Here is a 26,200-nt window from a genome sequence, read left to right on the forward strand (position 1 = left end):
AACAATTTTCTTGTTTTCAATTAATACAAAACAATTATCAATTTAGTTCATATAAATTGACCTAGATTTTGAAGTAGGAATATCTTTGGATTTAAAGATTCAATAAAAATTTTTTATGGCAATCTAATCTTGTTAAAAGTAAATTAAGAATTAAAATGAATTAAACGCTCCAAGTTAAGAGCTTAAATGAATTTTAAATAGCTTTTATCTATTTAAGGTTTAACGGTTCTAGTAATACTGTTTATCGAACGACAGTTAATTAGCCCTCAAAAAGTTTTTTTCAAGGACCTGCAGTACGAAAAAACCTTTCAGTCATTGAGTCGTACACCAGGATACATTTTAATGTCATGTCCAAAACTTATACAATGTACCGAAACAAGTCTCAATGATCTCTTCCAGAGGTACATTAATAAAAACATTTTAGTACCATGAGATTAAAGTTATGAAGATTTAATGAAGGTGATTACTTTATTGTAGGTTACGTTAAACTACAATACATTAGCTAGCTACAAACAATAACAGTAAAAAGTTACATAACAGCCTTAAATATAACAGGCCAAAACTGTTTTAATAATGGAACTTGTTCTGTAGTATCAACACTATTTTATGTAAATATATATATATTGTTTATTGAACAAAAAAAACTCTCAAAATTTTGGGTTGAGGACCTGGTGTACGAAAAAACCTTTCGGTTATCGAGTAGTACACCAAAACAGTTTAGCGTCATGCTCAGGACTATAACTTTTTTAAAAACACAATAAAAATATAATATTATATCCTTATTTTAGATAATGGGAGGGATAAGGTTTCATTAATTATTAAACGTTTTTTTTAAGTAAAATTTCTATAAAATATTCAAAAATTTGACACTTCTTACTTGATTTAACGTAATACATAATAATTGGGTAAAAGTACTGTTTAGTCATGTAATAACTTCTACTTATTTAGATTTTAGGTGTTTACTCAGTTAATTGAGCATGAGACTTTAGTAATAAATAAACACAAGTCACTGTTGTTAATTGTTATGTCATTGCTTAGCTTCCAACAGTCAGAATAACCATTAATGGTGAATATTTACGTCAAAACAAACGAACTTTAATTAAGTATTTAGTATTTAAATATTAGTGACATTCAAATATTGTGCAACCAACAGTCATTCCTTTAAGTGCCTGCGATAAACTTTGTTTTAAATGAATAAAATAAGAAACTATTCATTTTCAATTGAGCACTTGAACGCTTGTACCTTTTTAATGAAAGTAAAAAACGTTTTACAACTTCTAAATTTGAAAACCTACAACTTATGATAGCTTTTGTGTACCAAATTCTTTGTCTACAGATTTTTTAAACTTAAAAAAAAAAAAAATAATGTACTCATGTTAGATTTCTTCACAAATTATTCTTCAGAAATTAGCTTATCCTCGTAAAACTGTAAAATAATACTTTTAAAAAGGTAAAAACGTTTTTAGTTTTTTGTTAGAAAAGATATCAATTTCGTTTTATGTCAATCGATATCTTTGATGTTGTAAAATAAACAATTACCGCATTATTATTCAAATTATTTTTTAGTTAAATTTTTTAATGTTTATGTTAAGTAAGGGTATATATATTCTAATGTTTTTTATACCAGAATTTTAAAATGAACTGAGGCAAGCTTTCTGCGCAGGATTTATCTTATTTACTGTCAAATGTTTCTTTTATTTTAAATCAATAAATAAAAGCACCTAAAGTAGAGCAAAGTTAGTGTAAGCTAACAAGCTGTGCAAATAAAACTCAGCTGATTGCTACAGCAAAGTTAAGAAATATACTACAGAAGTCCCAACAAGAGGTAAATTACATTTTAGTATACTTAAAAATTGTCTTTAGAATATAACTATTTTTTATAACATTCATTGATGATAACCATGTTATTTTCTTTCTTATTTTTTTTTAATAGAGAAATACTTTTTTTTCACTTACATAAGTTATTGTTCAATAAAATATTCCAAATTATTATTGATATTAAATTAATATTAAAATGATCTTACAAAAAAGGTTTATCACTTATATGGTTGCCTTGTTACTCATACCTTTTAGACTAGCTTAAGGTAGTTTAGCCTTTTTTCTAAGTAGGTTTACTTAAAAGCCCAGGGGTTTGAAAGTTTGTTATAATAAATACCCACTTAGCAAAAATTAAAAAAATATCACCTCCCATTGTTTGATATTGCCCCTTTAATAGTTAATTACCTAATAACCCATTTTCCTCCTTATTTACTTTTGCACATGATAGCAAAAATTGCAACTTTGGAGTTTTAATCTCAATTTTTTTACATGTTGCCAATTGTCACACAAAAACACTGTGAACAATTTAAAATTATTCAAAGAAAGTTTTATGATGGTTGTTTAAAAAAAAAAAAAACTGGAAATTTAATTTAAGTAACAAAAACTAGCGTACCAGATGTCTTGCCTAGTGGACAATGTATTCAACGTGGTAAGGCAAAAGACAGTGCCGACGTCACTGATAAATGCCAGCAAATGTTTGCTTCATGCTTGCATGTATAAACCGTTTGTAGATTCAAGACTGCAAGTTTTTCAGTTGTGACTGACTGATGAGTCCTAATCAGGACAAAACCTGTCTCAGTCTACCGAAAGCTTGTGGTCTGATGATCAAATTGATATGATCAAACCTTATAACAGGGTTCGTGCGCGTCAGGCTAAGTCAGGCTAAATCAGGCTAAATCAGTTTTTTTGAAAAAAGTTGGAAAACGTCAGGCTAAATCAGTTTTTATGTTTAAAAATTTGAGAATCTCAGTTTTTGTCAGTTCAAATGCATGAAATTTTTTTAATTAAGATCAAATTGAGATGTGAATTTGTTTCTAAATAAAGATTTAGTTATTAAAGACAAAATCAGTCAGTATTTGTAAAAACAAGTGCTTTAAACCTTTTGTTGAATCTCTAAAATTATTTTAAGAATCTTCATTATTTTGTTTTTAGTAGATTATATACGTCATAATTATAAAAATTTATAAAAAAGTACAGTTTAAACATTACAGTTTAGTTCAACAACTTAGCTGTTTGTCTGAATTTGTTTACATGAGCTTTGTTTTTCAGAGCTTAGTTGGTTAAACTGTTTTAATTTCTAATATAAAGGCTTTATACCAAATACTTTTTAGATTAATACTCTTAGCAGTTTGTTAATATATTTTATTTTCTGTTAATTCAAAGTTATTAGAGATATATTCACAAGACTAAAACTTAGCTTAAAGATATAAGTTTCATAATTAGTAGAATTATATTTTGCAAGTTAATGAGTTGATAGTAATTTTTATTTTACTCTTTTTAAATGTTTCAGTTTATCATAACGCTTAGATAATTTTACGTTTATTTTTCGTTCAAAGACATTTATTTATTATAACAGTTTTAAATATAAAATTATTTTTAATATAAATGTTTTTTTATTCATTCGTTTATAAAGATTTTTTTGAATAGTTTATGTAGTAACATAAAAAGCTTAAACTGTTTTTTTAGTTTGAGTAGTTATTTTAAAAATTATGTTGTTAATGAAAAGATAAGTTTTAGAGTCCAGATCATGTGTTTAATACTTATCTTTATGTATTAGTTTTAAAGGATTCTTTGAAATAACTTATGTAATATCATGATTAGTTTAATTAGTTATTTTAAAAATTAAGATGCTTTAATGATAACATAAAGTTTTTGAGAGATGTGTTTAATTACATTTTGTTTTTCTTTTACAGACTTATTCACATTTCTGTTTTAATAAAAGCTTCTGGTCCAGTCATGTAACTTATAATTGACGAATTCAAGTACTAATTGACACTAACCCTGTATATGGGTGATAAGCGGTGGATGTAACTAAGCCCCAAAATTTAATAAAGGTATGAATTCATTGAAGCAGAAATTATAATGACCAGTTTAAAAATATTCAAGTTGCTGGGTAAGCGATTGATAGATGTTGAAAATAATTTCGTTAAATTTTAATTTTCTTCAAAAATAGTGTTTGTGAATACTTTTATTGCGTTAATTTGCTAATTAAGACCCTCCGATACCCAAAATGCCTTCTGAAGGTGATTTTTTCTACTTTGAAAAAATGTCAGGCTAAATAGGTCTCTGTCAGGCTAAATGAAAAGGAATTTCGCGCACGAACCCTGTTATAAACTTGAGCTTGTCTCACTGCATATGAAAGTTCAAACCTTGGTTCTCTAGACTTTCGCCAATGTTTTTGTTGAAAGTTACAAAAAAGATAAAAATTACATGAAATCAAGAATTTCCCCCATAAAACTTTCTTTAAATCGTCTTAAAATGTTCACATTGTGTTTGTGTGACAATTGGCAACATGTAAACAAAAATTTGAGATTAAAACTTCATGGTTGCAATTTTTGGATATTATACATTTTGCACTGGGGTGGTTTTTAGAAAATTGGTTAAAACCAAGGTGAAAGTTTCTTTAAATCATCTAAAATTTTGTACAGAGAGCTTTTATGATATTTTCAAAACATAATTTTTTTCCAGCTGGAAAGTCAAAAGTAGCTGTAAAAACAAGCACTCTAGACCAGGGTTTCCCAAAGTGGGCCAAGTGGCCCCCTAGGGGGCCATGACAGATACTCAGGGGGCCATGAGCAGCAAAGGGGGAAGAGGGGGGGCCATGAGCAGTAAAAGAGCCACAGGGGGGCCATGAGGCCATAACTTGAAACTTACACTAGACATTCTTGAGTTGCAGATAAAGAGCAAAAAAAAAAAAAAAGGTCTTATGTGTATTTTATGGCAATTTAGAAACTTACACTAGATATTCTCGAGTTTCAGATGAAGAGCAAAAAAAAAAAAAAAGGTCTTATGTGTATTTTATTGTAGTTTATGAGTAATCTATATGTTGAAGGGGGCCATTACTTTTTCAAACTCTTTAAAGGGGGCCATTAGCAAAAAAGTTTGGGAAACCCTGCTCTAGACTCATCAGGTCAAAAAACAATCAACTTTAATGCTTATAAAAACATTGTTTACTATACTTTTGAAAGAAGAAATTTAGGCGATCAACTATCTTTTTAAACACTAAACTTATGTCATCTTTACTATAAACAAAATTAAATTACTCAAAACTAAATTTTTAATGCGACCCATGGCCCACAGTTTACTGACCCCAGGTCAGGTCTAAATGATATATAAGTGTTGATGCAAAATTTGCAAAACCTAGTATTTAAAAGATCAGTTTTTATAACTTTGGTTTTTTTTTAAACCAAACCTTTTGAACTCCTTCAAGAGTCTCTTTAAAAGCTGTTCTATAACTGGAATTGATTAAATTTATTTAATCTTTAAACTATTATCTCTTCAAGCTTAAATTATAATCTTATAAGAGATAATTTTTTTCTGTTCTTTGTAAAGTTAAAGTATCTTAACTAATTTACATTTCTCTGCACTAACAAAAAATGTTTGCTAAAGTGTTAAGTCTAATTGCTAAGGCTTTATTTTTACATAATTTTCCAGCTTAAGTAAACAATTTGACTTTAAAAAACAAAGAGTAAGTTTGTTTTGCTGTTTATATTTTTACATTTTTCAGTCAAAGAAAAGAGTTGAAAATCCTTTTCTTTTGCAATTTTTTTTTAGATAGACTTGTTTGAAAACAGTTTTAAAAGCCAATTAAAATATTGTAAAAGAATTGGGTCACTTAAATAGTTTTTAAATTCTAGTATAATTGTGCATGTTTAGTTCATCGGTTTTGTTTGTAGACTAGGAGTTTCTGCACACTCTAGTTTCAGAACACTTATTTTAAAATTTGTGAAGTTATAACTTATAGTTTTGATAGTTAGGAAAATGCTGCAGTTTGTTTGCAGTCTACAGTTTTGTTGTTTATCAATGTAAATTATTATTAAACATTAACAATAACTTTTTTCTTCATAGATTTTACTTAACTTAAAAAAAAGTTTCCCTTATACTAGGGGTGGGAAATGTTTTTCAATCAACAGGCCGGCTTCAGAAAAATTTAGCTGCAGGCCGGAGCATTTCAAATTAGTGATTTACCAGATCCAGTATCCAGATACAGCCAAATAATGACTTTTTAGATCCAAATCCGACTGAAAACTAATATTAAGTTGAGATACGAATCCGATTCTAATGTAAATAAAAGTTTTCAATCAGGCCGGAATCTAATTTTATGGATACCTTGATCACTTTTTTAAATCTTTCACATTAAAAACACTTTCTCAAGTCTGACAACTTAAGATGTAGATTGAGACATGTCAGATGTTTTTCTGCTGTCTGTAAATAAATTGACATTGTAATTGACAAAGGTACGCATGTAAAATATTGTACTTGAAAAAACACTTTGCTTGAGGTAATTTTACAAAAAGATATTCCAACTAATTTAGAACAACACAAAATATTAGTACACATTAATTTATCAAGTAATTTTTTAGAATATTTTTGACGTCAAATTCTTACAGTTTTGTTTTGTAAAAATATGATACAAAGTTTTATAAAAATTTTGTAATATTCCCTCAGGCCGTACGTTTACCACCCCTACCTTACACAAACAATCATAAGTAAAATTGTTCTAATTACTGTTGGTAGACAAAAATAGTATGTAGATGTAAAAATAAAATATTTAGAAGGTTTGAAAAGTTTTGTTAAGAATTAGTTTACAAGTAGCTTAAAGATGCTTGAAAATTTTTGTTAATTATATAATAATTAAAATTTTTTAAGTAAATAATTTCATAGTTTTATTGTACATATATTATTATTTTTTGTATTAAATCACTTGTTCAATAAACATTGGGAAACCTTTAAAAAATAGTTAATTAAAAGTTTTCTATAAGTTATTATATTTAAAGAATCAAATTTTTGCCTTTTTTAATGTAATTTACTGAGCCACTAATTTTGAATAAAACTAATTAAAAATTTCAGTAAAAAATGTCTAATGAAGGAGCAGACAAGTATAAAGTGATCTTTAATAGAGAAGCTGGTCAAATTGACACCGGACAAACAAACTACAATGCTCTTGACAGTGAAGGTAATAGCTTTTCACAAAGTTGTTGTATAACAATTGTATAGTTTTTAAAATATAAGCAAAAAGCTTAGTAATGTTATGAATAGTGGTTATTAAACATACCTTTGTATAATTTTTTTTATAGAAATTTATTCAATGTTTATTATTATTCTAAAATTATATTCTCTTCCTATTTAAACTGATAATTGTTTTTTTTTTAAAGCTGTTTATATATTTTTTAAGTACTTCTTTCTATATTGATTAATTATGCTGTAATTATTGTATTTACATACTTATCAAAATGCAATTTTGGTAAATTGTTTTTGATAGATGCTTTTGGATTAAAATTATTTTCAAACAGTTTTGAAATTGCATCACACGTCTTTTGTAATTTTGTGAGTACCAATACAAATAATAGACACATATCTAAAAGAAAGCATAGATTTATGATGTTCAAAATAATTTTAACAACATTCTTATATGACAATTAAGTATGAAAAAAAAAGTTTAGAATATTTCCAATTATACAATACACAACAATGCAAAAATATTTTGTTTTCAAATTGTTTGAAAAAAAGTTTTACTGTAAAGAAAATTATTAGGTTGTTAAATAAAATGTATGTGTTGATGTTGTTAATTTTTATAGTTTTTTTATGATAAAACAAAGAATGATTAATTTTTTGTTGTAATATTAATTAAGAAAACCGTCAAAGGCTAGACTTTGTAAATTTATAACTTAAAACTAATCAGACTTTAATATTCAATTTCAATTAACATAAATCAAGTTATTTAATGAGTAAACTAATATAATATTTTGATTTTTTTATTTGTTTAACATGTATATTGTCTTTGAAGTAATACAATAAATTAAGAAAACAGATAACTAATGATTACTGTTTTTCTTTAGTAAATGGTTACTATTTAAATGTCAAGAGGGGGTGTATAACTTTTCAAAGAGGGGCCACAACTCAAAAAGTAATTTTTTTTTTTAAATACAATAATTACCTATGTAGGTCTTATTCATATCTACAAGCCATTTTTTTTCTTTTTTTTTTGAAAATTTTAAATATTTTCTTCAGACATGACTAAAAAAATTTTTTTAAAGTAGTTTTTAATAATTTTAAAAAAATATTCAAAATTTTGATAAAAAAGATTTGTAGATAATGATAAATCCTACAAACGTATTTTTTTCAAATATACATTACTTTTTCAAACATGGTATCTAAAGTTTTTTTTTTTGAAATTTAAATTGTTGAAATTTAAATTGTTATGTAGCCGTAAAGAGGATACAGAAAAAAAGATGTCAATGTAAATGAATTTAAATTTAATGTAGTAGCATAGAATTTAAGATTTATAACTTAAAAAAAATAGATTTTGAGTATTATATGTTGTTCACAAAAATAATTCATTAAGTTATAGTTTTCGTATTTAAATAAAGTATGTTGTGCTAGAACTAGAAACTAATAAAAAATAATCTCTTTACTAACAAAAAAATTTAAAGATTTATTTATATTTTTTTACTTAGCTTGTAATAGATTTTTTCTTTTGAACAATACAATAATCAGAAATTGCTTTAAGTATTTTTGGAACTATTTTTTTCTACTACTGTCATATTTTTCTTTGATTCTACTATTTTTTTATTTATAAAGTTTTAGTCAGCACTTTGTTTTAAAATTTTAATAACTGCAATTAAACTGTGAGTTTAAAAATTAATTGTGGTAGGTATTTCTTTTTCTGCAAACGACTAAAACTAAATCTTTAAAAATAGTTCAAAAAGTTGAAGATTTATACAAAAATGCTAACTTTATGTATTAGGGAATTTCTTAAGACATTGAAAAAAACAAATTGATAAATATAAAATACTTAGTAAAGTAAAAACTTATCAAATTTAAAAAGTAAAACTAAAACTTTAATTAAACTAAACCTTTTATAAATATCTTTAAATATTACAAGCATGTATAAGTAACAAACACAATGTAATGCATGTTAGTAATAAGGTTATCTAAAAGTTGAGAAGCATATTTTTTGTAGTCATCATTGCTATAAAATAGTGTATATCATCGATCAGATGATCTTGATAAAATGGTTTTAATTTCATTTCAGTTATAAAAGATGGAATGTAAATTATGACACTGTTTATTAGTTTTTTTATTTTGAAAACAATTTTTTTAATAGAGTCGAACTCTTTAAAACTGTTTAAAACTAACTCACTTACTTTTTACTCACTTACTTACTTTTACTAACAGTTTAAAAAAAATACTGTTGTAGAATTTTCTATAAAATTGTAATCGATCACCATTGTTTTAAAGTTTATAAATAAAACATCAAATGTGCAGGGAGTCTAAGTCGCTATATAATTGTTTGTCATGAATTTATTGATAACACTTGTTTTTTTAACAATTAATCTATTTTAGATCCATTTAATAATAAATAGCTGTAGTAAAATTGGCTTAGTGAATTAATTTTCTTTTGTTATTCGAGCAAAACAATAAATTAAAAGTCATTACAGTTTTTGTTATTGACAAAGGTTTTCTATGAAATAATGAATTTAGTCAACAAACATTTATATTTGCTAGTTTGCGAACTTTATATTTTTGTTAAAACTATTGCACATACATTTTTGTTAAACTTCGAATGGTAAATTTAACTTTTATTTCAAAATCCATAAAACTTAGATATATCATTATAAACAAAATGTTGTTTTAAAATTTTTTTTCTAATCAAAAGCACTATATTTTATTTTAAACACCTGTATTATTAATTTTTAAGTGACCAAGTATTAAAAATAAGCTAAAATACCTAAACACTTTTTGCTAATACTAAGCAACATTTTTTTTAATATCCAGAAGAGTAATAAAGTTTTGGTTTTATTTAAAATAAATCAATCACAAGTTGGCGTTATGTTGGCAATTCAATTATAGTTTAATCAGAAAATAAAAGGGAAAACCCACACTCCTTAAGCAAACAAGTTTTTAATTTCATTTTGATTTTAATTTTTTTATGTTGCTTGCTAACTTAAGCTTTGTCTGGTTTAGTTTTAGGTAGATTTGTAACTTTGTTGTATACTTTTATCCTATTTACTGTTTTATTACTCCGGATATGATTAATTAATTTTTACTAGTATTGTATTTTAGCCATACAACATTATTGTTGTTAGGTTTGCAATATGTTTGTTTAAAGTTTACTTTGTTATCTATAACTTTAAAAATTTGAGGTAAACTAGGTTTTATTTATTGCTTTTAGTTTTTTCTTAATATATTTGTAGCAAATACAGTCTCACAAACAATAATTTTCGAAAAATTAGTCTGCAAATTCTTATTCTTGTTAAAGGCATTATAAAAAACAAATTGTATTGAAAGTTAATCAAATTTTTTAACCTATAAATAATTTATAATACTTATAGTATACATTTAATTTTATAAATACTTGGTTATTTTATTTTTTTTAATTATAAAGATAGAAAATAATTTTTACATAGTCAAGTATAGTTAGAAAAAAAATAAATAATTGTTCAAATTTGTTTGTACAGCATTTTTTTATGCATTTAATTACAATTCATTAGTTTGAGTGATAAAAGTAAGAATTTTTTAAAATATTTAAAAAATTAACTTTTTTTTGCAGATTTCAAAATCTTTTCAAGTAATGTAATTATTTAATATTGTATGTATAAACCATGTATTTGATTTTAACATGAATTTATTTTAAAGTAAATATTTAACAGCAAAATAAAAAAGCAAATGCTTGACAGTTTACATCCAATTTAAAATATTTGCATTAGCACAATTAAAGCCAAAGACGAACATAGTTTTGGTATTGCCAACATTTCCATATGAAAAGTTATTAACTTCAGTGTCTTAAATTTTATTTATCGTTTTTTTTTATATACTAAAGTTTTCCTAAGTTTCAATTAAGTAATTAGTTGTAGTAACAAATTGAGTTAATAAACCAACTCTTAGTTTTCGTTAAGTAGTTGAAAGATATTGAAAAAATGTCAATTTTTAAAACTAAATACAACATCAAACTAATTTTTTATCTATTTAAGTTGTTTTTCAATAATAAAAAACATTTTTACCAGTCACACATTTGTTGACAAATAACTACTGCTCAAAAGAATTACTCATTCGGTGACATCATAGGTAAACACTTAGTCAACATGCTAAAAAAATTTCCATTATAAGCACATTTACAATTGTACTCACAATCACATGTATACTGCAGGACAGAGCGCGGTCATCCCGACATCCTCGCCCCAACAATCTTCATCTCTGGACACGATATCCACGGGGAACGTGCTGATCATGGACGCTCCGGAAGAAAGCTCCCCGCTGAAAGAAGTCAAGCACGATCCGTTTGGAAAACGCAGGTTTGTTTGTTTGGAAGAAATACTATTTGTTTGTTTTAACCTGGTAAAAGGAAGCTAGTGTATTTATTTTTATAGACTAAATATTGATAGTCAAGTTTTCTTCTAGATAAGTTAAGCAAAACTAAAATAATAATTTAAGTATAAAAATTAGAATTTTTAAACGTATATTTATAAATTTATGTTATGAATGTTATATAATTAGTTTATTATTGTACAACGCTTAATTGAGGTTTTGGATTTTTAAATTTTATTAAAGCTTACTTGCAGTATTTTTTTTAAATATAAAAGTTCTTAATTTTAAAATATAGAATAAAGTTTGATATATTTCGTGTATTGTTAGACAAATTAAAACCGAACAATATATATATCTAAACTATTACTCATCACACGATAATATTAAACAGGTTTATGCGGTATTTAGAAGGCTTGTCCTTGATAATATTAATAATGATCACTGGTTCAACTGTAATTACAATAGCTCTTGTTGTCCAAATAAGACAAGGTGTAACTCAGGTAGTTTGTTATATTTGATGGTGTTCAAATAGTTAACATTAACTTTTTATAAAGTAAATTTTATTGAAACTGGTTATTTACATTTTATAAATTTAATAAACATAAATCTGTTAATAAGTTTTTTATCCTATGTTTTAGTTATAAGTTTATATTTTCGTGTCAAACATATCTATCTCCGTAAAAAACTATATTAAAAACTAAGTTGTTTGAAGTAACATAAAATAGGAGAAAAGTTTCAATTATAGTTTGTGTAGAATTTTCACCTTAAAAAAGGAAAACAAAGTATGGAACACTTTGAAGTTCATGTAATTGTTTGCACTACCAATCAGTTTCAGTTACAATTATGACTACACACAAATCACACCGAATGTAGTGAGATATGTGAATATATTTTTTCCAGGTTCAACCACACGGGGCGGTGATGAGCAGCAACGAGCAGTGCAGCTCCTTGGGTCTCAACCTCATGCAGAACGGGGGATCCACCGTGGACAGTGTCGTGGCCGCCACCTTGTGCCTGTGCGTCCTTCACCCCCACGCCGCAGGTGTCGGAGGGTTCGTTTCGTAATCGTTTACACTAATTTTGGTTTTCATGTTTTTTGGGTAGATTTTATTGTGTTTTTTTTGTACTAGAATATTGCATAATCTTCTTAATTTTTAAAATAGTTAAATAGTTATGTATAAATACATCTAAGATTAGTAGTGATTAAATGAATAACAAAAGGTATTATTTTTTTTTTCTACAACAGCATTTGAAAAATATCTGAATCGTATAAAATCTATCATAACAAATATATTTAAAGGGTAAATATTAAGCTGCTTTTTTTTAACAACAGCATTATAAAAGTCTTTTTAATGTTTTAACATTTATCACAACAAACATATTTTCAGAGGAGGGTACATGCTGGTCCACGACGTTCGCAAGAAGAAGAACTTCACGACGAGCTTCGACTTCAGGGAGCAGTCGGGCTCCGACGGCTCCCTCTACCGGAAGTTCGAGGGGAAACTGAAGTCTGAAATCGACGCTGGGCTTCAGGTGGGCGTACCGGGTGTCGTGCACGGCCTGTACGAAGCTCACCAGATGTTTGGAAAGTTGGTTTTTAATATTTGTTCTGAATTGCGGTAAAAATACTATAATATTTGGGTTTCTCAAACCGATCTTCTGATATGTGAACTGTTATTTGTGATTTTTTGTCTTTATGTTAATTACTTATATAAAAAATATATACTTTAAAAAGTTAACTAAGCTTTTGTTTTAGACTTGTTATTATTGCTTGAAGTACTTTCAAATGCGTCTTCAGCAAGTAAATAATAATAATGACTACATTAATATCATTATAGAATCACAATGTAGAATATAAAGTATAACGTGAATTTTATGTTGTTGTAACAAAACTGTTGTTGCTAGAAGAAAATTAAATAAGTTATCGTATCAATACACTTGATTTTCTGAGAAAATACAAACTTTTATCTTATGATTTAAAATAAGAATAAATTTTTAATTCTATGTTTTTTTAAGTAGAACATATACTTTTATATTTTACAATAAGGTGTATAATTCTTTCAAGCGATTATTTATATCATTTAGATTTCTATTTTTAAATAATTTTATTTTATTGTTAGTTATTATAACTATGTTTAATAACAATTTAATTTTTAAAGATAATATTATGTAAAATTTCAAAATGCTTAGATTAGTGTTTTCAAGCAAAAGTCAGAGCTAATTAAGTTGTTCACTATTTAATAATTTTCTTAAACTTTGAAAATAATTGTAAATATGTTAAAAGTCTATGTATTTTTGAAAATAAAACAGTACTAAATACACCCACACAAAAATATACATGCTTCCGTTATATTTAGTAATAAAATGACAGTTAGTAATATAATTTTTCAAATATCTATTTTAAATTACAATGCTTATCCATAGAATGATAACTCTACATTTAATCGTAAGCTTTTAAATTACAGTTTGAAGTTTTTTTTTCAAGTTAGTTTGTTCAAATTCTGCAACTTCATTAAAACATAAGCAAAAGTAAAAGTATTAAGATGTACTTAGAAGTTGTTTAAAGATAAAAATGGCTTGCACATATTCTATAAAAACAGATTTAAATTAGAAGTTAACATGTACTATCATCCTCAACACTTCTGTCAAAAATTAATCTAAAATAGTATACTATCAGTGTACAAAGTTCTAATGAAAATATAATAACTCTTATTTACAAAGCCTAAAAACAAGTTTTAAAATTTAAAAACTATTTTTTAAATTTCATCTTGTTTTGATACATAGAATAGAATGGAAGGAGTTGTTGATGCACGTGTATGACATAGCCACGTCGAGCAGCAACGTCGTGTCGAAAGAACTGGCAGTTGCAATTGAAAGCTACAAGGGGAGCTACAATTTGACTGCCGACGGCAAGAAACTGGCCGAGGGAGATAAACTCCCAGTGCAAAGCGCACTGGCTGAAACTTTAAAGGTAAGTTTAAAACAGGGTTGGCAAACTGCGGTTTTTGGGCTAAGTGCGGTCCGCGAGGTACTTTGTAGCTAAAACAATATTTAAAAAAAGTTTTGGAGGTAAAAACTTACAGCTAGGCTCTTAATTTAATAACTTAAGACTACTAAGCTCTATTATTGATAATTTTAAGACTTTTTGGTTTAAATTGTTTATTTAACATTCATTACCTTAGCAATAAGTATAAAATGATTATTTTATACTCATTGCTACAACTATTTTAAATAAGTGCGGCCCACGAGCAGCTTTTTCTAAGAAGTTTAGCTCGCGACCGCTGGTTTAGAAGCAACTATTTAAAGTTGCAGTAGAAATAGGTTTGTTAACTGGATTCTATTTTACGACAGAACATAGCAGAAACCGGGCCGAAGGGGCTGTACGATGGAGAAGTGGCGAAATCAATTGTTGACGTCGTTAAAAACAACAAAGGCGTGATGTCATTGGATGATCTGGCGTCGTACAAGTGCAAACACACACGAGGCCAAAAAACTACCGAGTTAGGAGGTTCGAGTTTTTTTGTTCTAGTAAAAATACTTACATTTTAATAGCTAGTTTAGTTTTGATAAAGTTTTTGGTTGAAGTAAAAGCCAACTAACTAATTCATAGCAAAATTAATTAAAATAGTTGTCATACATTTGTTTATACATTTGTTAAATGAGTTAAACAATAGCAAATTTCAAATTATTTTATTTATTATAACTCACGACCTTTCCAACTTAACAATGTAACCTTAACTAAGTAACAAAGATCTAAAGAGTTTCAACCTAGGTTGTTAGGTGGTACAATATTATTTAAAAACAATTTATAAACATCTTATGCAATCTAATTTACACCTGTTGTTTTTTTATAAATAAATCTTACTTAGTATATACTACTTGTATTATATGCACACCTTTGTTACTGAAGTTTCTTTGTTTGAAAGCAGTCTAGATTTTCCACATCACTCATTGCGATTTAATCTTGTATACAAATTGAAGTTATAATCTAACAAAGGTCTCTATACAATCAATTCAAAACCTTAAGCTATCTAACTTATGTTGAAATCAATTTGAAAAATTCAAAACACACCTGTAAATGTTTATAGGTTGATGTAGTTGTTAAATTAGTTCACTACAGGTGGATAAATCCCTGTTTTAATCACAGAATTATTGTTTAATTCAACTCAATAAATCCTTAGCAGTATTAGTCTACAACACAACAAAAACACTTATAGATGTATGACATATTAAAAGGAATCCTAAAGTTTTGGTATAGAGCCATATCTCTTTAATAATCCTTTACTAGAACTACACTGCTACAAATATCCGTAGCCGATTAGATATCGAAATTCTCCCCCTTGGCCATCAGTATTAAGAAAAAAATATTAGGTGCAGGTATAACTTGTAATAATAAAAAAATATTGAACTATTCAACAAATTTTCAAAAGATTTGTTATACTAGGTAAAAAACTATGATATCTAGGCAGTTAATTTGGTATATAGAATCTCTACGCCCGGCAAAAATAAATGTTTCAGTTGTTTCCAAAGTTGTTGTTTTTTTACAAATTACTTGCTAATATGTTTTAGAATGTGTATTATATAGTTCTTTATGAGGTATCTAATTCTACAACTCAAACGTAACACTAAACTTATTATTTTTAATCATTATGTGAGTGCACGACTATTCAAATTCCGACAATTCAAAAAAAAATTGAAAGGTTCACAACTATAAAAGTAATGTATATTTGTCAAATATAAAAAAAATACATATGTAGGTCCTTTAAATATCTACGAGCCATCTTTTTATTTTTACAAAACATACGTTAGTTATTTTAATAACTTTAAAACATCTTAAAAAATATTTAAGAATATTTCAAAAAAGAAAAGTGGCTTGTATATTTGAATAAGATCTACATATGTAATTTTAATTTTTTTCCAGTTTATATTACTTTTTGAGATGTAGTCTTTTAGATTTTTATTAAGAACTTGAGTTGTCGGAATTTGAGTTGTATTGAATAGTCATGTAACCAATTAAAAGTATTGATGAATTCAGAAAATTTAAATCAACTTTTTATGACACCCCAGAAGTCTAATATAACAAATATTACAACTGTTTCCAACACAACTTTTTTAAATATTAGTAAAAAAATATTTTGTAATTCAAATTGTATATGAACAGACTTCAAACTAGTTATGGAAGCTAACTCTTGGCTCAATGCTGCAGTTAAGTACGTGCTGAGCATCATCGGTTCTGGCAACGAAAATAAAGATGTGAATGTTGAGGTGAGTCTTCAGTCTTTCAAAGTTTTATAACAGAACCATCATCACTGATGCGGTATTGACTGAAAAATGATTATGTGTTCAATTATATTAGTCTGTGGATTTAAGTTTTATTAAAAAAGAAAAATTTGAACGCTTAAAACTATGGTCAATGGATTGGTGTGACCTTTCGGTTATCAAGCCTCACACCTTACATTTTATAGCATTTTTTGAGCAGTTTTAATTGAAACAACAACAAAGAAACTTAAGATCAATGAAAAATCAATACTATAATTAGTTTATTGTTTATTTTTCAAAGTATTGTTATTTAAATTAACTCAAAACAAAATTATTTTTGAAAGAAAAAAATGGTGTGCACTCTTTTTTATACCCATTTCTGCCAATATTGACTATAGAAACCATAGTATACCATGGGCACCACACCGTCTCCTCCCCTTAGATTTCAATTTTTACGATCATGAACGTTCACATTAACCTTGTTGCTCATTTTACAAGAACAACCACGAAAAATGCAAAATAAAGTTCCATAATAACATAAAAAGGCATAAGTTGTAAAAGTGCTGTGAAAAAGAAAAACATATGTCATCTTTACATATATAAATAATGTTAAACATGAGTATAAAACAAAAACTGTATATCATACTATACTTTAATAAAACCTGTAAATGTTCTTTGTATGTGCTTAGATTTATATATAGAAAAAGAAAAAAACAATAAAGAAATAAACATTTAGTACTTATATGTTATAACTCAATTATGATTGTTAATTCTCATAACTATAATTGTTGTAAAAACTTAAGGCTATTTAAATATCTACGTAAGAAGAAATCATACTATTTAATGTACAAACAGATTTTGAAGTACACTTAACAAACATCTAACAAACTTTACATAAAAATAGTTTAAAAGTAAAACTTAACATATAGAGTAAACTTAATAATGGATCAAGGAAAGAAAAATTATATTAGTCAAAAAAGTAAAATCACAATAAAAAAAATGCTATCAAATAATACTGTACATACTTAAAAACTTTTATTACTTGTATAGTGGACTTATCAGCTTTTTTTTTTTTAATAGTAGTAATAATCTAACAAGTAAATAAATTTCAAATTATTATAGATAGTTAAATATAATATTGTACCTTCGTAAAAAATAAAAAGCTCTATTCATCTAACTCATGAATTGATAAAAGAATTAAGTAAAGTAAAATAAAAACTAAACAAACTTTTCTTTAGCCACATTGTCAATGGAGACAAAAACACTAAATCCCGAATTAGAAACAAAACCAAGCTACCTCTGCCCACACCCAGTCAAACCACCATCAATCAGCCCAATAATAGATTAAAAATATACTAATACCGAAAATTCATCTTAGTTATTAAAAAATATAGAGAAAATTACGATTGACTTCTATCTGATTTATTTTTAAGTAAAGAAATTTTCAGTCCAGATTGGAAAGCTCCAAGCCAAGGTAGCTCTGATTTTTTAGGTTTCTTGGAATTTCCTCCCATACTTTACATCCAAGATAGGACAAGGTTTTAGAACCATAAAGAATATTTACTCTAGGGTTATAATAATTTGTCTCCTAAAATCCTGTTAAATGATTGTGAATTTTATTTACTCTTGTAAAGTAAAGCTTAAACATTAACTAGCAAGTTTTTAAAGCTTGGCATAGTAATTTAATAGAAATATACTATGTACTCACTAAGTAATTAAGTAAAGACTTTTTTATTAAAAAACATTCATTATTTTTTTGTTTATAACAAATGTAAAATAAGACAAAGTAACTATAGAAAGTAAGATAGTAACTATCATGATAATTTATTTCCTTGTGGGCTGTGTTAAAAAAGCGCACTCGAGAGAATATTTACTGGATATCTGAAAGATTTCAAGGTGTCAAACCTTAAAATGTAATTTTTAATTAAAAAAGTAAAGTTATACGAGAGCAGCCAACTAATTATTATTGTTAAAAATGTGGAAACATTTTAATTAGTAAACATAATTCACACTAACTCAGAATTTAAAAAATCATGCTTCGAAAATTAGCGTCTAAAATAAAATGAGATAATTTTTTTTTTAACTTCACTACTACTCTTTTGCATTTCTGTGCGATTAGAAAAAAAGCAAACATTTTCGTAGTTAATAGAGTTTAGGACTTAATAGTTTTTTATAAACTTAATTCGAACACACGTAACAGGAATTCAAACTGATAGAAGCGTTGAGGTATGCACAAGCAAACTTACCAAGAGGTGTTAATAACTCGACTGATAGTATCGATGACAGGTATTATTGTTTGTATATCAAGTTAAAATCACAACTAAAATGTTTTTAATTTCTAACTAAGTACGTGAACTACATTAAAATAGTTTTTTATACTATCAATTAAAACATGTTAGTTTTTGACAAACACTTTTTTTAGCAAATACTATATCTGTCTTGAATGATCTTTATAATTTAACAGTTTTGTTAGGTTGTTTATTTCTAGTAGATATGTTTTATTTAAGCTCAGGCTAACTTAGCATTTTTGAAAAACAGGCCAACTTACTGTTTAAAGTGATTTTGTTTTCAATCAAATAACGATAGGTAAATTCTTTTATTGTACTTTTATGCGTGTTAGAAAAATAAATAATATATTTTATACTATTCAGAATATACTTAAATAAAGTGCTTTAAGCTTTTGTTACTATGTCACTTTTCCTTTTATTGTAACATCGACTTAAAAATCATACTTCATCAGCAATATAGCAATGTTTTTATGAGTAATTAAAATAAAGCAAAGATTTTCGAAGTTGGCCAGTTTAGGTTGAGAAAATCAACTAAGAAACAATTCTTAAGCAATATATGTCTTACAAACCTTAAATGTGGCATTGATTTGTAAAAATGTAGCAAATAAAAATTAGAATTGCAATTGTTTCGAAGATGGCTTTATAATTTATCAATTCTTATTTGATTTTAGCTTTTTTGAAAACTAAAAGTAAGTTAGCAAGCAGCGCTGTTTTTAGCATCTTTAGTTGTTACTTGAAATATATTAAAAGACAAGAAAAAAGTTAGTTAAATACGCTAGTAGTTTTCAAAAGTCGTAGCAATGAAGTTGATATGAGTATTTTATAATAACCTAAGCTACATTTTTGCTGCATGTTATATTTTGTCTTATTGTTGTGTTGTTCCAAACATAAATGGGTCTAAATCTCATTTTTAGTATCAAGTAACATGTACTATTAAAAACAATACCTCGATATTACACTTTAGTATTTTTAAAGCTAAAGTTATTTTCTTATAAAACATTTCAGCGGTAACAAAGCGAACATCAACGTTACAAAGTCGTTCAAGTCGGAGCACTACTTGTCTGACTTCGAACCTCTTGATTTCAGCGACAATAGGAGGAACTTTGTAACGGCGCTCGGGCCTGACTACATGGCAGTTAGCTTGTCCATGTTGGTTTCGTTGTTTTGAGTTGTTTTCACGTTTTTTGTTACACTAATCACCTTAGGGTAGTTAGTTGGTTTGTTCTATATGTTTTTGATGTAAAAGTTAAATTGCTGTACTAAACTATAATTGATTTATACAAAAATACTTAAGTTTTAATGTACAAGTTTCTAAGCTATGTTTTACAGTTATTATGTGTAGTATGTGGTTAAAGTTAAAGTTTATAAAACTTTTTGCAAAACTGAACACTTATCTAAAAAAGTTTAATAGTTATATGTACACTGTACAAGTTCCAAAAATATGTTTTACAGATATGTTGTTTGTTAAAAACTATGTTACTATTATTTTATGTAGAGTTTAACTAGAAAAGTGACCATTTATTATGAGCATAAAATATTATTTTTTGCTAAGTAGCACAATTGAACATAATTAGTTGTGTTTTATAAACAAGCAAAGTCTTAATAAAATACTAAAAATGAAAAATATAAAAACAGAAGTTTGGGCTCAGCATTTGGGTCAGGACTTTCAACAAAGGGGATTCTTCTCAACAACGCCATGTTAGATTTCTCATGGGAAGGTAAAGTTTCCAAAGAATTTGGATTGAAATACTCACAAGTGAGCTGGTTTTCAAAATTAAGATTAATCTCTCTTTTTTAGGTTTCTAATTAAGATAATGAATTATTTTATACGAATAAAATAAAACTCGAGTTACTATTGTTATTAATAGTAAGGTTATTTTAATCTTGTTTTGCTGCTAACTAGTATAAGAGAATTTTAAGTCTAATATGTACTATTATATAGGAAGGTTTTTGTAAATGTTCATATACCGTTTGCAATTAAGCTTGTATGTAACAGTCTAATTAAATAATCAACATTTTGTTTAAATACTCTTAACTTAGGGTATGTAAATAAGGGTTACATGACAACTATAATTCTGACAATTCAAGTTCTTAAAAATATGTTTAAAGGGCCATCACTCAGAAACTATACAAATTATAAAAAAAAAAGTGGTTGCAGGTCTAATTTATAAGATTATAATAGTAGAAATAAATTAAAAAAAAAAGAGATATTTTGAAAAATTACTAAACAATACTTACTAATTACTATACTTTAAAACTTAATTTAGCTCTCAAGATATACTTATAGTTTTGATAAATAAATAAAAATATTTGTGGGTATTAATTAGACCTAAAAGAGTTGTTTTTTTTAAAGTTTATAGAACTTTTTGATTTGTGAATCTTTGAAAATTATTTTAAGAATTTAGTTTGTCAGATTTTAATAGTTGTGCCTCCCCGTATATAAGATTTACATGTTATTTTTTCTATAAAAATAAACATATAATTTGAATCATCAAGCAAAATAACTTATGAAAAAAATGATTTGTTACTCAAAACTTTTTAATTATTTAAATGTAGATGAAAACTTTTATTTTTAACATAAATTTAATGAACAGACTTAAATAATCTTTTACTAAAGATAAATTCAAATTCAACTCTAAATTATATTGCAACCATTTTAACAAGTAATATTTGTCCATTGTACTAAAATACATTCACTCTTGTATACAAGCTTTTTATTCAAGCTAAATAATTAAAGTATTCTTATTTGAAGTTTTATTTGTAGAAATACTAAAATGGATCATATTAAATGTAAAATTATAAAAGTGTACCATAAGAAATATTTTTATTAATTGTCAATACATATATAAGAAAAGTTCTTTACAAATACCTACTAATACTATATCAAGTTAAAAATAAGTTACTTTAATAAAAAACTTTTGTATTTACTAAAAAACTACATTTTAATTTAGAATATTCCCCAGTTTGTCCTTTAAAACATATTTTATAGTCTAAATTAGTTGTAACATTTTTTATGGTGTGTTTACAGAAAATAATTGTTATTTGACTAGCATAAGTATTTTATATTTTTAGAGTAGCAAGCAGTATTAGTAAAATACAAATGCTTTTAGGCAAATTTTATTTGGTAAAAAGTCGATATTTTGATATTAAATTGATTTGTTAACTGATTCTTTAAAATATAAAATACAGTCTAAATTAAATATAATAATTTATGGTGTTTTTGAAGAAAATGTATGTTTTATATTTTTAAAATAGCAAACAATGTGAGTAATATACAAATATTCGATATTTTGATATTAAATTGATTTGTTAACTGATTCTTTAAAATATAACATACAGTCTAAATTAAATATAATAATTTATGGTGTTTTTGAAGAAAATGTATGTTTTATATTTTTAAAATAGCAAACAATGTGAGTAATATACAAATATTTTCAGGCAAACAAAGTTGTAGAAAAAGCGAGACCGGCCTCACCACTGCTGCCCGTAATAACGATTCCCAAGCATGGCAAGTGTGGTACCTACAACTTGATCGGAGAAGCCGGCATATCCGCCACCTCGCTACCTTGTTAGTTACAAAAATTCTTGTTGTATTTTGAAGTTCTATACATTACTATATTTTGTATACCGAAGTTTTTCATGTGTAGTTTCAAAAACAAAACAACCCTTTTATCAGTTTTAAAATTTTAAGCTTGTTTTTTGCTTAAAGACTTTAACTTCTTCTAACTATTGTCAAGACTTTACTAAATATTTTTCTGCAAATATTTTAAGTTAAGCTATCTCTAAGTTCTATAAATGTAATCAGTATATCTACGACTTTGCTATCTTGTTAGTTTCAAAATAGTCTTGTTATAAAACTAAAATTTTATTTTGTATCTAAAATAAACTCATAAGTTAATGTATTTTAAAAGCGATCGCGAGAGTTTTGATGTCGCTTTCAAACGGGAACGGAATCAAGTCGGCAATTGTTGAACCGAGGTACGATCCGCAACTGGTCGATAGAACTTTGCAATACGAAGAAAGAGGTTGGTTTTTTTCACACTACTTTGAATGGGTTTTTATATTGTGAAGAAAAAACTTTTAGAGTCAGGTGTTTTGTTTTGTTTTGAAAATATAAAATTAGTCTTGTTGTGTCTAGTGAAGATAAATTAGGGGCCCGCAACTAGAAATAGTTGTATATGAAATAGCATTAAAATATATCTTCAAATTACCTTTTTTTTTTTAACAAAGATATTTATAACAATAAAAAATGCATAGGGCAAAAAATTTTTGTAAGATCTTCTACGTGAAGTTCAATAACTTTTATTTTACTAGAAAATTTTTAAACTTTTAAAATTTCAACAGATACAACCGTAAGACTACAATAAAATCAAATATTTGTAAAGATTTCTTTACATAGATTTAAAAAAAAATCACTCCCTAATTTCAGTTAAACGCGATTTGGGCCCTTTGTGAGGGGTCCATCTTGATTTTTACAAGTTTATCTTATTTTATCTGAGCTATAAGAAATTTTTAACCACTTAGAAAAATTCAAAGTAACTTTTGAGATATATACGATCAAAGTCGGTGTGCTCAATAGATTCCTAATGAAAGGCGTAAACCAAAAACGCGAAAAAAGACTATTTCATCAAAAATCTTTCTTCTCCTTCATTTTTAACTAATTTTCTTCAAATTTTCACAGAAAATACATTATTAAATTTTAAATGGATTTAATGCAGAAATCAATTTTGAAAAACATAAATTTGATTTAAAAAATATTATTTTTTTTGTTTTAACTTTATTTTAATTTTTAAATTGCAATGTTCAAAGTTTTTTAAACTATAAAAGAACGTTTCCTGAAAGTTTGAGGTCTCTAGCTCAGAAAATAAAGGAGAAGATAGATTGTTAGTGATTTATTACATTTCCGAGAATAATGACCCCGAAAAATTTTCGGTCCATAAGTGTGTATGAGAAACTTTTTACAAAAATTACAATACCTCAAAAGTTAAAAGAAAATTTTTAATTATACAAAAACTGGCTTGTAGTTTGTAATTAAAGCTTTCATACAGAAACCAATGTTACTTTTTGTAAAAAAAAATGTTTGACCTTCCTATGCCATTAACAAAATGGAGATTTTAAAGTTGAAACCTATGACTATTGGCTACAACAGTTACATGATAACTCAAGTTCTGAAAATTCAAAAGCTTTAAAAAATGTCTAAGATTCCACATCTCAAAAATTTATATATAAGTAGAAAATAATGAGGTTTTATAAACACTTTCCACAGAGCCCACTTGAATGGCTTTTAAATAATTTATTTAGAAAAATCGATTTAAAAAAAAACCAGAACATACGTTTCATAAAGCTAAATGCTTAATCTTCAGTTAGTACTTGCTAAACAATGATACAAAAGTTATACAAAAAACACTATTACGTAATTATTAAATGTTGGTCAGTACAAATGTTTAGTGAAAAAATTAATCTTCCATCCGAACAAACAGCTAAAATTCACAAAACTACATACGTATAATATATATATATATATTAATTTTACAAAAAAAACAACAAATGTTCGATGTGTTTATTATTGTTTCTACGCTTTTAGCGTCTTATATGTATATTATTACAAAAATAATAACATATATAAATAAATATGAAAAAAAAAGCTTATGTACGTCTAAATGGTAAGACTGTAATGGTATTTTTAAAATCTGAAAAAAAATATAAAAAACCAAAATATTAAGAATTAGTAAAAAGTAATATATTTTAGTTAGTTTTAAAACAGATTTTAACCATAGCAAAAAATATATTAAAAAAGATTTTGATTGAAAATCATCTTGTAGGTCTGATCATAAAATTATGACTGTAAAATATTTTAGTGTATTTATTAAACAAGAAATTAATAACAGCTTATTTTATTAATATTGGATTGTCAGAATTTGAATAGTCTTGCACCAACCTGAAACACATGTGTAGTGTTATTGAAAATAGTAAAAAAACACAGATCTTTTATTTGTAAACAATTATTTAGCAGTATACTTGTTTAAAAGGGTTTAGTTAATAAAAATATGTTTTGATAACAGACGGACGCGAAGCACTTTTCAAAATTCTCGCAACTGATCCTTCAACGAAACTTGTCAAAAACGAAATGAACACTTGCGTATGCGGCATCAACAGAAACAGTAAAAAACTGTCTGTTTTCGTCGATACCAGAATGAGTCAGAACACAAATACCTTTGTGTTTTGATTGAAAAATCAAAACATTTTAAGTTATTATTTTTTAATATCAGATACGTATTGCAGTAGCTGTTTTGGTATGAATTGTCATTTCAGCTTTATATAATGTTTGTTTTTAATCAAAATGGTTTTTATCACATTTATTTTGTCTCTGCTTTTGCACAAACCGAGTATGCATTGAGGTCAAGTGTGATGTATTTTGCGCGCTGAAATTAATACTTTAGATTTTTTTCATATTTTTAACATGCTGTGTTACTATGCTTTTACCTATGTCATGATCAAGCCTGTTTGAAAAAACTTGCTAGATTCCATAAATTATTGCACAATAAAAAAATGTATTTGTGCAATACGTATTGGTTCCGTTGAAAATAAAACTTTCCAATAACCAAGTACACAAAAGTATGCACCTAATATTTTTAAATCTATCTGTTGTTGATTTATGTATCTTTGCTTGTTCTTTGCCGCTAAACATATTAAATTTATTAAATAGATTAAGATGAAATGTCCTTATTTAGATGGAGGTAATTTATTTTTTAATTTCTTTAAGTTAAAATTAGCTTCAACTTTTTTTATACACGAGTTTTTTTTCTAGCCTTTATGGAATTAAGATTCACTTGTATTTTATTAAATACCATTAAATCAATAGAAAACATGTTGAAATTTATATTTTTTGTTTTTTCCAACATAAAACCTAAACCTACATCAACTATATAATTGAATGTATATATATTTTTTAGTTTTAAAAAAATTTTTGCAACGGACTAATGTTACAAAATCTTATATTAGTCCGTTGTATAAAACTTGAAATACTTTTATTTTGAATTACTAAGATTCGTTTAATAAAATACAATGTTACAATAAGATATACAAGATACACAAATTCAATGAAACGAAAGATATTTCGGGCAGTTCTTATCAGTATAGTACAAAGCTAACAAGAGATAAGATTTTACAAACTTATATAGTAACAAAGTGATAAATTACAAAAGTAATTAGTAACATTTGAAACCATTTAAGTTTACTTACATTATAATTAACCTACAGTAAAACTATACATTAATACAATGACAATAACACGCCTCATAAAGTAT

The 26,200-nt window shown here is 26.2% G+C and overlaps 1 protein-coding gene across 2 annotated transcripts; it reads left to right on the forward strand.

Annotated features, from left to right (window-relative positions):
- Positions 1 to 1,756: 1,756 nt before the first annotated feature.
- Positions 1,757 to 25,794, forward strand: LOC145832371 (glutathione hydrolase 7-like). Of its 2 annotated transcripts, XM_082939693.1 has the most exons (15): positions 1,757 to 1,825; positions 6,889 to 6,994; positions 11,189 to 11,333; positions 11,738 to 11,846; positions 12,247 to 12,398; positions 12,735 to 12,935; positions 14,131 to 14,317; positions 14,698 to 14,854; positions 16,508 to 16,611; positions 18,806 to 18,891; positions 19,899 to 20,042; positions 20,529 to 20,649; positions 22,332 to 22,461; positions 22,805 to 22,918; positions 24,956 to 25,794. In XM_082939693.1, the coding sequence occupies exons 2-15, from the start codon at positions 6,895 to 6,897 to the stop codon at positions 25,117 to 25,119; spliced, it is 1,914 nt and encodes a 637-aa protein (XP_082795819.1). In that variant the 5' UTR covers positions 1,757 to 1,825; positions 6,889 to 6,894; the 3' UTR covers positions 25,120 to 25,794. The 2 variants fall into 2 exon arrangements, with proteins under 2 accessions (XP_082795819.1, XP_082795825.1); XM_082939699.1 differs by lacking the exons at positions 1,757 to 1,825; positions 6,889 to 6,994 and adding an exon at positions 11,010 to 11,106.
- Positions 25,795 to 26,200: the final 406 nt, after the last annotated feature.

The sequence above is a fragment of the Thalia democratica genome, chromosome 1 (genome assembly GCF_965202585.1).
Source record: "Thalia democratica chromosome 1, ktThaDemo2.hap1.1, whole genome shotgun sequence".
NCBI lineage: Eukaryota > Metazoa > Chordata > Thaliacea > Salpida > Salpidae > Thalia > Thalia democratica.

Bases quoted from the DNA above. Each gene is read 5' to 3' on its own strand.
- LOC145832371 (XM_082939693.1), top strand. From the start codon at position 6,895: ATGTCTAATGAAGGAGCAGACAAGTATAAAGTGATCTTTAATAGAGAA. The intron at 14,318-14,697 runs GTAAGTTTAAAA...ATTTTACGACAG, and splicing joins CACTGGCTGAAACTTTAAAG to AACATAGCAGAAACCGGGCC. The intron at 18,892-19,898 runs GTATTATTGTTT...AAAACATTTCAG, and splicing joins ACTGATAGTATCGATGACAG to CGGTAACAAAGCGAACATCA.